We start from the raw sequence: 12772 nt of genomic DNA, 5'->3' as shown, positions 1-12772 counted from the left end.
GGGGCATAACTGTTTATAATTGTTATGTCCTGCTTATATATACTTCCCTTAAGAAGTATGAAATGTCCTTTGTTTCTTCTGATAACTTTGGTTTGAACTCTACTTTATCTGAGATAAAAATGAAACCCCTGCTTGTATACAGAATCCATATGAGTGATAAGTTTTCCCCGCATCCTTTCACCTTCAGCCTGAAAATGTCTTTGTCCATGAACATATTGTTGAGTCTTGCTTTTTTTTTAATTTTTTTATTGGGTGTTCACAACATTACAAAGCTCTTGACATATAATATTTCATACATTAGACTGAAGTGGGTTATGAACTCCCAATTTTACCCCAAATGCAGATTGCAGAATCACATCGGTTACACATCCACATTTTTACAAAATGCCCTATTAGTAATTGTTGTATTCTGCTACCTTTCCTATCCCCTACTATCCCCCCTCCCCTTCCCTCACATCTTCTCTCTCTACCCCATCTACTGTAATTCATTTCTCTCCTTATTTTCCCATTCCCCTCACAACCTCTTATATGTAATTTTGTATAGCAATGAGGGTCCCCCTTCATTTCCATGCAATTTCCCTTTTCTCTCCCTTTCCCTCCCATCTCATGTCTCTGTTTAATGTTAATCTTTTCTTCTTGCTCTTCCTTCCTGCTCTGTTCATAGTTGCTCTCATTATATCAAAGAAGAATTTGGTATTTGTTTTTTAGGGATTGGCTAGCTTTACTAAGCATAATCTGCTCTAGTGCCAACCATTTCCCTGTAAATTCCATGATTTTGTCATTTTTTAGTGCTGCGTAATATTCCATGGTGTATAAATGCCACATTTTTTTATCCATTCACCTATTGAAGGGCATCTGGGTTGGTTCCACAGTCTAGCTATTGTGAATTGTGCTTCTATGAACATTGATGTGGCAGTATCCCTATAGTATGCTCTTTTAAGGTCTTCAGGGAATAGTCCAAGAAGGGCAATAGCAGGGTCAAATGGTGGTTCCATTCCCAGCTTTCCCAGGAATCTCCATACTGCTTTCCAAATTGGCTGCACCAATTTGCAGTCCCACCAGCAATGTACAAGTGTACCCTTTTCTCCACATCCTCACCAGCACTTGTTGTTGTTTGACTTCATAGTGGCTGCCAATCTTACTGGAGTGAGATGATATCTTAGGGTAGTTTTGATTTGCATTTCTCTGACTGCTAGAGATGGTGAGCATTTTTTCATGTACTTGTTGATTGATTGTATGTCCTCCTCTGAGAAGTGTCTGTTCAGGTCCTTGACCCATTTGTTGATTGGGTTATTTGTTATCTTATTGTCTAATTTTTTGAGTTCTTTGTATATTCTGGAAATTAGGGCTCTATCTGAAGTGTGAGGAATAAAAATTTGTTCCCAGGATGTAGGCTCCCTATTTACCTCTCTTATTGTTTCTCTTGCTGAGAAAAAAACTTTTTAGTTTAAGTAAGTCCCATTTGTTGATTCTTGTTATTAACTCTTGTGCTATGGGTGTCCTGTTAAGGAATTTGAAGCCCGACCCCACAGAGTCTTGCTTTTTAATCCAATCTGCCAATCTATGTTTTTTGATTGATGAGTTTAGGCTGTTGACATCCAAGGTTATTATTGTGATATGTTTTGTATTCCCTCTCATTTTGATTTATTTCTGGTTTTTAATTTGAATTAGTTTCTCCTTTGGTTGAATGTCCCTTTAGTGTACATCCTCCCTTTGCTGATTTTCACTTTCTAACAGGTCTTGTTTGTGTCTGGTCACTGAAACATGAGTCCTATACTTCTCCTTAACAGCATCTACAAACTTCAGTTACTCAAGAACAATGGCAGACAAGTCCATGAGCCTAGGAAAAATAACATAGGAACAGAGGGGCGTGAGAGGAGACCCTAGAGCTTGTTCTGAGACACACTTTAGAGTTTCTCATCATTCCAATCCTGCAGAGTCCTTTGACAACTGTCCTGAGCAGGAGAACCACTATTTTTTAAATGACTGAATGCTTCATTAAAAAAATGGCCAAATAAATGTAACTGAAGCATATGCTCATTAGGTTCAAATAGCAATGTTTTGTGATTTATATTTATATTGCATATTTGTATTGAGAATAGACATTAAAATCTGATTATCTTTAAAACACAGAAGTGAGAGCAGTAAATTGAGTACACAAAGTCCCTCCCAATTATAGCTAGAGTCCAAATCTTAAGTGGACCTTCATTTTCTGTTCTTCGTCTTCTTGCATTAATATTGGGAAGTCCTTAGAGATGGGCATTGAGTGGACCAATTAGTCTAATTGTGAGCTCTGTGTATTGAGCTTCCAAGGTCCTATATTAGTCCACAGTCAGCCTGTGCCTGCAGCCCTTCAGTGGATGGTTCTTGTCCAGTGAGCTGCGTGGCTGTGTCTCCTGCTGTGGTTCTGCATCAGGAAGCTCCCAGCTGACAGCATGTTCATGGGAATGCTGGGCACAGAGTCTGAGCCTTTGCTGGGCACCAGGTATGGGTGGGTCTTGGCATGTGCACTTCTTTGTCATGAGCCAGCAGAGAAGCAGTATAACCCAGTAGGTGCAGATGGAGCCTTGGGACCCTGGAAGAAAGATGGAAATTATTGTTCCTCTATCAGAAGGACAAACATCACAGTTTGTGTATCCAAATGGGAGTTTTTAGTATGTAAATTTTCATGCATCATGTTTGAAAAGTTTATGTTTTAATTTTTACTAGGGTATTAGATATCTTATTTAAAATGTGCTCTTCATTCACATTGGTTCTGTTTCCCATAGGGTTCAAAATGTGTCCTCAGAAGTGTTCACTAGTCTGGTGCAGCAGTGTGTGTATGTAATCCCGGTGGGTTGGGAGGCTGAGGCAGAGGTTTGCAAGTTCAAGGCCAACCTCAGCAACTTAGCAAGGCCCTAATTAATGTAGGGAGCTCCTGTCTCAAAAAATGAAAAGAGCTAAGGCTATGGTCCTGTGGCTAGGCACCCCTGAGTTCAATTTCTGGTGCCAAAAAAGAAAAAAGAAACAGAAAGAATGAATAGAAAAAAGATTTCCTAAGCACCATGAAGACTCTGGTGGTGATAAGGATGAGGAGGACAATGCCAGAAACCAGAGCACCAGGGACTGATGCTCAGAGCTTCCCAGGCTCAGGAGTCAGTAACGTGTTCCCTATCATCAGTTTCATTTCTTATGCATTGTCGCATTCTGAAAATGCATGATCCATTTATTATTATTTTACAGTAAAGAAGAAACTTTATAATTATGCTACTTGTTCTTGTTGTTAGATAGGAAAGACTGCAGCCTGGTTGCACTGAGCTGCCAGACCGTGGACACAGGGTACCACAGGAGAATCCTGTCCCATTCCTCTTCCCTGTCACTGCAGAAAGAGAGCCTTTCCCATGGTGCAGTTTCTTGCTGGATTCCTGGTGATCAAGGGCAGAGCAGGACGGGTGCCTGCTGTATGCACTATGGAAGAACAACCACAGGTCACAGGAGAGGTCACAGTAGGGGAGGATGATGATCATTCAGCACAGATCATGCTATTGGGCCCCTTCCATGACCTCCTTGGACCTTATCATATGAACTTTCATGCTTGAAAACAACCCTCTAATCTTAAAACAAACTTAATATTATGTCTTTATTTTATTTTATTCTTATGTCACTGGAAAGAACTTAACTGTGTACCTGATATTTAAAATCTTAGGACATAGGTAGAGAACTTTATGTTGGGTGGAAGAAAACAAAAACACACAGCAGATGGGTCTTAGAGTCTTTCAGTCCCACTTATTGTGTCTGTGAAGGAGAAAGTCACTAGGTCTGGATTCAGCATTGATATCTAAGTTGGTTTTTGTTTGATACAACTGCATTGACTAAGGATGAAATAGATACATCGTGCTCTTACAGGAATAATGAGGAGTTTTTGAAAAATTTCTGAGCAAAATAAGATCTAGATATTATTGTTACTGTTAGTAGTGATTAGGTCAATCCTCATGCAACTCAAATAATTCATCCCCTACTCAAAGTTACAATGTCTCTATTTCTGGATTGGGTATTTTTATTTTGATGCTCCACACATCTCTGCTGTATATTTGGGAAGGTGTCCCTCTTTCTATTTGTGACTCGCTGAGGCCCATGCTTGTCTTGGCACAGGGAGGCATGTAAAACAGATGTGTTCCCCATTGAATTCACCTGATCTTTCTTCCCCAAAATGGCCAAAATTAATTTGGATTCATGGACTTCTTGCTTCCAATCTGTACTTTCATTCTTTGAAGCAATGCCCCATGAAAATCATGGCAAGTTAATCACTATCATTCTATGTCCTTGTCATGGACATAGGAACCCTTCATTTTTATTTAATTACCTCTAACTTAGTCAAATTTGAGCACTCGTGGCATAGATTTTCTAAAGTAAAAAAATAGCAAAATGTGGTAGAACCTGGGGATACCCTGAAACCCTAGCCCTCTACTGAGGCACATATCAGAGTTTCCCACTGTGGAGCCTCTGGGGTCTGTTTTCAATTTCTTTCCTCAATACTGTTGGCATTTCCCTAATCATACATCTTTTAATTTAAAGTGACAATGACCAATCAGTTATCAAGTTCTGAATTCCCCTTTGGTGCTGCACATGTTTTGGAGCTGGGTGTTGTTCTCCCTCTCTCCTTAAGCAGTTGGAGCCAGGAGAAGTGGAGTGATTCTCACACACTGTGCACACACTGGCAGGGCTGTGACATCAAGTGTTGCTCTTATAACTCAAATGCAAGCACTTTCTCTTCTACCTGAGCAACATGGAAATATCCTATAAACCAGATAAGATTTCTTCAGGAGTCATTATGCAGAGAATATGTCATGGTCAGCAGTGTTTTGATGACACATATTAAGATGAAGATATAGGTGAGAATCACAGTCTCTAGGACAAGATTCCTCCGTGTTTCTCCTTTGATAGCAAAACAATAATCCTTATTTTTCCCTTTTCTCAAAGCCCTCTTTGTAATGTTGAATTGGTATTGGGACAAGATGAAGCTTTGGAAACAAACTGGTAATGTACCTGGGATCCCACAGCTGCCCCCACCCTAGTCTTCTTGGGCAGCTCTGACACTCCAGGCAACCCCCTTCTATCCTAAGTATGCCAGGGGGCTGGTGAGTTATTAAGAAATGACTTCTGGAGAACTAGGACCTTGTGGTTTTGTCTTGTGATGAAGCAGAGGAGCTGTGCCTGTAAGTAAAGTAAAGGACTGAGGGACTGTCCCAGCAGCTTCTAGGGAAACTTTTTCTATGGGAAACTCCCATGTTCTCTCTCTGATCCTTAAAGATTGCTATATTTTGGTCTATTGGAGAAAAAGGAAACTTAACACAGTAAACTTGTGACACATTTGGCCATTTGATAAGCAGCCCAGTATGCATGCCAAGACCCTTTTGATTCTACACATCTGGTTCCCCTTCATGGGCATATGATTATATTGGGATAAACACAACTAATATATGTAATTATAATGCTCTTTAAAAATCAAGGGGAGATCAATATGGTGGAGGAAAGGGACTGGGGGAGGGAGGATGCAAGGAAAAGGAAAGCACTAGGGAATGATGCATCTCAAATTATAACATTATATTGAGTTCATGTATGCATATGTAACAATAAATGCCACCATTATGTACAACTATCATGCACTCATAATAACATGGAAAAAATCAAATCCAACTATTAAGTGTAACTATAATAATTACTTTTTAAAATTGGTAAGTAAACGTAGCTCTTAAAAAGTAAATTTGGACATGCATTGTTCTTTGGAAACCATACACACATCCTCTGATGATATATTTAGTAGAAATTCTTATTTGTGTTATATGGAGAGATGAACAACAATTTTGAAATGATTGCCATATCTTACTGGTTAAATGATGTGTTTTCTTCACGAAATACTTTGTGTAGGATGAAATCTTTGAAGTAGACGAATGATCTTCACAAATGGAATTAGCACCTCAAGTTAATGTAAACAGTGCATTTCTGGGGCAATAGGTATTGTATTGTGCACTACTTAGATATCATTTAGGTGCTCTTTATGTAATTTTTAATAAAAACCTTTATGGGAACATAAATTAATATTGACATAGAAACATCAACAGAAAATCACACCTCCCCATTTCATGAAGTAGGTGTGTTTGGGAGACAGGTTTGTGGGAGAGTGGAATCAGGCAGAGATAGTAACGTCACAGGGGAAGAGATACTTCTGGAGATGGGTCCAGGGAGTCCCCAGGGCAGAGGGGGAGCTCAGCTCTGACCTAGTGAAGTTCCAGCTTCCTAGTGAATACCTGAATGCCTGACCAGAGAGTCCACAAAGTGGAGTTCTTGTCATATGTGATGGAGAAGGATTTCAGCAGGAGCTGGACAGAGGCGTGGACAGAGGTTTACTTATGAAGGCAGGTACACATGCAAGGGAGGATGTGGGCTATCTTGAGAGTGAGAGGCAGCCCTGTTTGGGGCAGGGTGTACAATGTTTATAAAAAGGGCTGCATCAGGTCCTGGACAGGAGGTGGAGCCAGGGTGGAGCTCCAGTTTTGCACCAGTTTCCCCTGCACTTATTTATTTCCCCCATATCACAGGGGCATGAGCCAAGGGCATGGGCCAAGAACGTGTTGTTCAAGATTTATAACTGTACTTTCTACATCTCACAGTGAATATTGGATGTTTTCTTTCAGATTCAATATTTCTCTCTCTTTATCCTAAATCCCGAGCTCACTAAGAACTCAAATTTCTGAGGTAATTGTTCAAGTCTCTCTATACAGAGTTAGTCCTGAGACAAGTATTGTCAAATACCTGTATTTTAATACAGGTAGTGGATGTTATTGAAATATGAGAATCTAATATTCATGTAGCTTTTTCTAAGTGCCAGGATACTGTCAGACAGTGGTTTCCAACTCTGGTGTAAGAAAAAAACCACCTAGGATTTCACATGCAGATATCCTGATTAAACTGGTGTTGGTCTGATTTCACAGTATGTGGATAATCTAAAATATCCAAAGATGAATATTAACCTTAACTGAGACAAAACCACTAGTTAGGCAATTGGAAAGATTTTTAAAATAATTTCTTATAACCAGAACCCAAGATAGGTAATCATTACCCCAAATTTAGACAAATTAAATCACAGCAAGAAGAGACAAATAATGAACCCATGTTACATTCACATAGCATAAGTGAGAGGATTACAATCTGCATATCAGGAATGCCTGACCAGAGTCCACAAAGTAGAAATAAATATGTTGGAAATAAGAGCTGAGCTTTGGTCCTTTTTTTGGTGATGAAATCTTAAACTGCAAACTTGATGGACTGAGATCACAAAACCATGGAGCAGTTTTAACAGGTCAGCTGGAGGACAGAATCAAGGAAAGAAAAACAGTGAAGAGCTCTTCTACATGCCAGCTATTCTGCTGAAATTGTATGGTTTCATACAAATAAACCAGTATAAAATCAAACTATTTGAAGTATTTTTTATCATTTATGTTTTTAATATTATCTCTTTCAGCCACATTTGTGATCAGGGTTACTATTGATTTTGTGCACTTAGCTCAGTAATATTTATTGATTTTGAAATGTGCCAAAGACAAGGAAATTTTCATTATATTACATACCTTTAAAAAGAGCAAGCTTTAATCTGCAGAGGAGGGCAATGAGAAAAAAAAATGATGAGACACTTTGAAGATAAATGGCTCATGACCATGCTTCTGATTGAGACTCATTACCCTCAACTTGTTAGAACAAAACAAAGTAAATTGAGCTGGTTCTTAATAAACGTTTATGAACGTTATTTTTTCTTAATAAAAAACATTACTCTTCCTGAATTTCCCATTAAATGGTAGGCTATAATTTCCTGCAAACATAAACTTATTCTTTCTGCTCCTGGGGTTTTAATATTGATCAGTTAGATGCCTGAAATAGGGTGTGGAGAGAGGGATGAATGATGTAGGTAGCAACAGTGAAAGAGCGTGCAAGTCTGGGTGTCTCAGGACTGAGACCTATGTTGAGGGCCTGTGGATTTCCAGTGTGAGCAGCTTCCTAGTGAATACCTGAATCCAAATGCATGCAGAGCGAGTGGAGCCTGCTGATGGTTTTCTTTTTTTTTCTTATACTCTTTGCTTTTCAAAAGGTGTCCAAGCAACACAAAAGCACAAAATATAACTCACATATCAGAATTCTATCTGATGCAACTCTCAAAGGATCCAAACCTGCAGCCCATCCTCTTTGGACTGTTCCTGTCCATGTACCTGGTCACGGTGCTTGGGAACCTGCTCATCATCCTGGCTGTCAGCTCTGACTCCCACCTCCACACCCCCATGTACTTCTTCCTCTCCAACCTGTCCTTGGCTGACATTGGTTTCATCTCCACCACGGTCCCAAAGATGATTGTGAACATCCAAACTCACAACAGAGTCATCTCCTATGTGGGCTGTCTGACACAGATGTCTATTTTTGGCATTTTTGCATGTATGGATTATATGCTTCTGAGTGTGATGGCCTATGATCGCTTTGTAGCCATCTGTTACCCCCTGAATTACCTGGTCATTATGAACCCTCACCTATGTGGCTTCTTAATTTTGGTATCCTTTTTATTAAGCCTTTTGGAATCACAGTTGCACAATTCAATGATCTTAAAAATAACCAACTTCAAGAGTGTGGAAATTTCCAGTTTCTTTTGTGACCCTTCTCAACTTCTGAATCTCTCCTGTTCTGACACCTTCTCTAATAACATTGTCAAATATTTTCTGGGAGCATTTTATGGCCTTTTCCCCATCTCAGGGATCCTTTTCTCTTACTATAAAATTATTTCCTCCATTCTGAGGATTCCATCCTCAGGTGGGAAGTACAAAGCCTTCTCCACCTGTGGGTCTCACCTGGCAGTTGTTGGCTTATTTATAGGGACAGGCTTTGGAGTGTACCTTGGGTCAGCTGCATCACATTCTCCCAGGAAGGGTACAATGGCCTCCGTGATGTACACTGTGGTCACCCCCATGCTGAACCCCTTCATCTACAGCCTGAGGAACAAGGACATTAAAGGTGCCCTGAGGAGGCTGCCCAGCAGGATGGCCTAAATCTCAGACCCTGTGGTGTCCAGTTGTGATGTGTGTTGGAAAATTCATTATAACTAATTATCAAGTTGGGTTAATCTGCCTCTTCAGAAACATTGATGGGTTTAATACCACACATGATGTAAGTGTAATGCCTGCAGCCAGTGATGGGGAGGAATGTTTGGGAGTTCTTCATATTTGGAACAAATTATCACTTTGAAATAATGAAAGATTTTTGAGATAGTGATGATGAATATTTAAAAAAAATCTATGTGATCAATGATACTTGAGAATGGTTAGAAGGAAAGTTTTTTAACTTCAATTTACTGCAACAATAGTAATATAAAGCTAAAAAGTTTTTTTTTAAAGAAATGAAAAATTTATGGTAGAGAAGAGCCTCTTCCTTAATAGAGATAAACTGATAAACATTGATAGATGTTCATTTTCTTCTCCTCTTCTCCATCATTAATATTAGGAAGCTCTTAAGAGTTTCTGATATGCTTTAGCTACTTGGTAAACTAGGATCCTTATGCACTGAGCCACCAACGTCACCCAGTAGTCAACAACCAGCCTGTGCCTCCAGCCCTTCAGCTTGAGGACCCCAGTGAAGTGGGCGCCATTATGCACCTCTTCCTGCTGTGGTTGTCTGTATCAGGAAGCACCTAACTGAGCGTGTGTTGATACCCAGAGGCTAAAGTCAGGACACTGGGAACCAGGGAGGTGGGGGCTTTGGAGCTTCCCTCCTTAGTTCTAAGTCAGCAGAGACCCAGTGTGAATCAGGATCTGCTGTGGAAGGGAAGGGTGGAGGAAGGGTATTGCATAGCATTATTTCTTCCTCATCACTTTGTCTACCCAGATGGGAGAACGTGGTGCACATTGTCAGGGATGGTACTGTGAGTTCATGTGCTTTGTTGTGATGAGTGCAACAGAAAGCTCATGGAAAGTCCTCTTTAACTGCCCCCTGACTCTTCCTGCCACACACTGTCATCCACAAGGGGAGAAAATGCATCCCTTTAAACTGTGCCCTCAACACTCCAGATGGTCTGTGAAGGTGATGATGAGGATGTAAATGAAGATGAGGATGATCTTTTGTTGGGGATTCTGAATGCCAGTTGCTAAGCTATGTAAACTATCTATAGATTGTTTGAATTCACACGCAATGTCTTCCCACAGCATAAGTATCACCCAATTTTATTTTAGAGAACAGAAATGAGCTTAGGTGTTTATGTAACTTGGGCTAGGTATTCAGATTGAATTACTGAAGCCATGTTTGAAATGCTGTGTGGATTTGAGGCACATGGCATTTGGGGAAGCCATTGCTGACAGGTTGTCCCCTCCACAAAACAATGATGTGTTTCCATTTCCTGTCACTCCAAGATGGGACCAATTTTCTTGTGCACTTCCTTTGGGATTAGACAAAATCTAAGGTCAAGTTGGCACAAGTAATCCAGAACATCCCCCCTGTATCTCCAACTCCAGGACACACCTGAAGCTGCCACATCCACCTGCATATTATAATTAACCCTCTTCATCAAATAGGAGCAAAGTAGGTCTGGATTTCATTACTACTCAGGGACTTTAAAGGTTTAAGAATGTACCAGAGATGCTTCTCTAACTAAGACCTCTTTATTCTGCTGAAAACTTTCTAATTGTTGAAAAAATTGAAAAAGATTATTGCCTCAGACCCAGAGACTCACAATTTAACTTTGGCTGCTGTTGGCTGGACTCATCCTACCTTGAGCAAAGTGCAGGTGCTAGTGTCTACGATACTCATCAATGTCCTCAAAGATGATTTCTAGTTGATACAACATCATTGAACCTAGATTAAGCAGAAATTATTTCTTCCTGTGTGATTGATATGTGATGAAGTTGTAACATATGGGCAAAAGAAAATTAGTTATTATAAATATAGAAATGCCAATCTTTATTATTAAAATCAATTATCCTGTGACCTATTATTGTTTTCATATTTCTGTAATGGTACAACTTCTTATTCCCCTTTCATATGTATATACTGCATGTGGAGTGAAAACCTTCTCTTTCTCATTTCTGATTTCCCAGAGCCTCTACCATGTTAGGCACAGAGAGATAAAAATGAAAACTATATTGTTAAACATTGAATAGAACTTTGCTGCATTCACAGGTCCTGGACATGCTCAAGCGGGGTTTCTACACAGTGGTGCTCTCATTTCTGTACCTTCAGTCTACTAAAAAATGTCCCTATGAGCAGGAGATGATATTGAGCACCTCATGTTTGTGTCTGTGGCATGAACACAGAAGCCCCATACTTCCTCTCAACAGCATCTGCAACATTCAATTACTCAACATCAATGGCAGAGATGTTCATGAACCTAGGAAACGCAAAGCAGGAACAGAGGGAAGTGAAAGACCCTCAGAGCTTGGTCTGAGACACACTTCAGAGTTTCACATCATTTCAATGTTGCAGAGTCCTTTGACAATCCTTCTGGGCAGTAGACCCACTGTTTTTCAAAAAACTGAATGTTTAATTAAAGAAAACTTAATGAACAAATAAATGTAACTCAAGTGTATACTTATTATGGATCAATAGTAATTTTTCTTATTTATATTTTAACCTAATAAAAATGGAACTTAAAAAAAAACAAACAGAGAAGTGGTTCCAAGTTTTCTAAGAAATCTCCATACTGCTTTCCAGAGTGGTGGCACCAATTTGCAGTCCCATCAGCAATGTATGAGTGAGCCTTTCCCCCCACATCCTCTATTTGTAGATTCTTTGACTTCATGTGCAAAGTCTTTCCACGGCATAAGTATCACATAATTTCATTTTAGAGAACATAAATGAGAAATTTCATGTAACTTGGGCTAGGTATTCATATTGAATAACTGAAGCCTTATTTGAAATGCTGTGTGGATGTGAGGCACATGGCTCTTGATAATTGCCATTCTTACCAGAGTGAGATGAAATCTTAGAGTACTTTTGATTTGCATTTCTCTAATTGCTAGAAATGTTGAATATTTTTTCATATATTTGTTGATCAATTGTATATCTTCTGTGAAGTGTCTGTTCAGTTCCTTAGACCATTTATTGATTGAGTTATTTGTTTTTTGGTGTTAAGTTTATGGTATGGAACTACCATTTGACCTACTTGTCCCACTCCCTGGTCTATACCCAAAGGACCTGAAATCAGCATACTACAGAGACACAGCCACATCAATGTTTATAGCAGCTCAATTCACTATAGCTAAACTATGGAACCAACCTAGATGTCCTTCAACAGATGAGTGGATAAAGAAAATGTGGCATATACACAGTGAAATATTAGTCAGCCTAATGGAGAGCTTGGGAATATTATGCTAATGAAATAAGCCAATATCAAAAAAACCAAAGGCCAAATGCTTTCTCTGATATGCAGAAGCTAATCCATAGTGGGTGGTGAGTAGGGGAAAATGGAGTAACTTTGGACTAGGCATAGTGCAGTAATGGGAGGAGGGTGGGAAGAATGGAGGAATGAGATGGACATTATTACCCTATGTACATGTATGATTGCATGAGTTGTGTGATTCTGCATCTTGTACAGCTAGAGAAATGAGAAGTTGTGTTATGTTCGTGTACAATGAATTAATTGAAATGCATTCTGATTTTATGTATAACCAGTTAGAACAAATTAAAAAAAAGAAAAAAACAGAAGTATTTAAAAAACATAAAATGAAAGAAGTAATTGATTATGCAAGTTTCTTCCTAATTACAGCTA

The 12772-nt window shown here is 39.3% G+C and overlaps 1 protein-coding gene across 1 annotated transcript; it reads left to right on the top strand.

Moving 5' to 3' along the window:
* Window positions 1-8118: 8118 nt before the first annotated feature.
* On the top strand, window positions 8119-11510 carry LOC144369587 (olfactory receptor 7E24-like). The gene has a single exon (XM_078029807.1). It carries the CDS (start codon window positions 8178-8180, stop codon window positions 9063-9065), a length of 888 nt encoding a protein of 295 aa, XP_077885933.1. The 5' UTR covers window positions 8119-8177; the 3' UTR covers window positions 9066-11510.
* The last annotated feature ends 1262 nt before the right edge of the window (window positions 11511-12772 follow it).

This window comes from Ictidomys tridecemlineatus, chromosome 2 (assembly GCF_052094955.1).
Source record: "Ictidomys tridecemlineatus isolate mIctTri1 chromosome 2, mIctTri1.hap1, whole genome shotgun sequence".
In the NCBI taxonomy this organism is placed as follows: domain Eukaryota; kingdom Metazoa; phylum Chordata; class Mammalia; order Rodentia; family Sciuridae; genus Ictidomys; species Ictidomys tridecemlineatus.
The sequence above is the reverse complement of the archived record's forward strand: the minus strand, read 5'-3'. Positions and strand labels throughout refer to the sequence as shown.

Coding starts and splice junctions, on each gene's coding strand:
- LOC144369587 (XM_078029807.1), top strand. CDS start 8,178: ATGCAACTCTCAAAGGATCCAAACCTGCAGCCCATCCTCTTTGGACTG.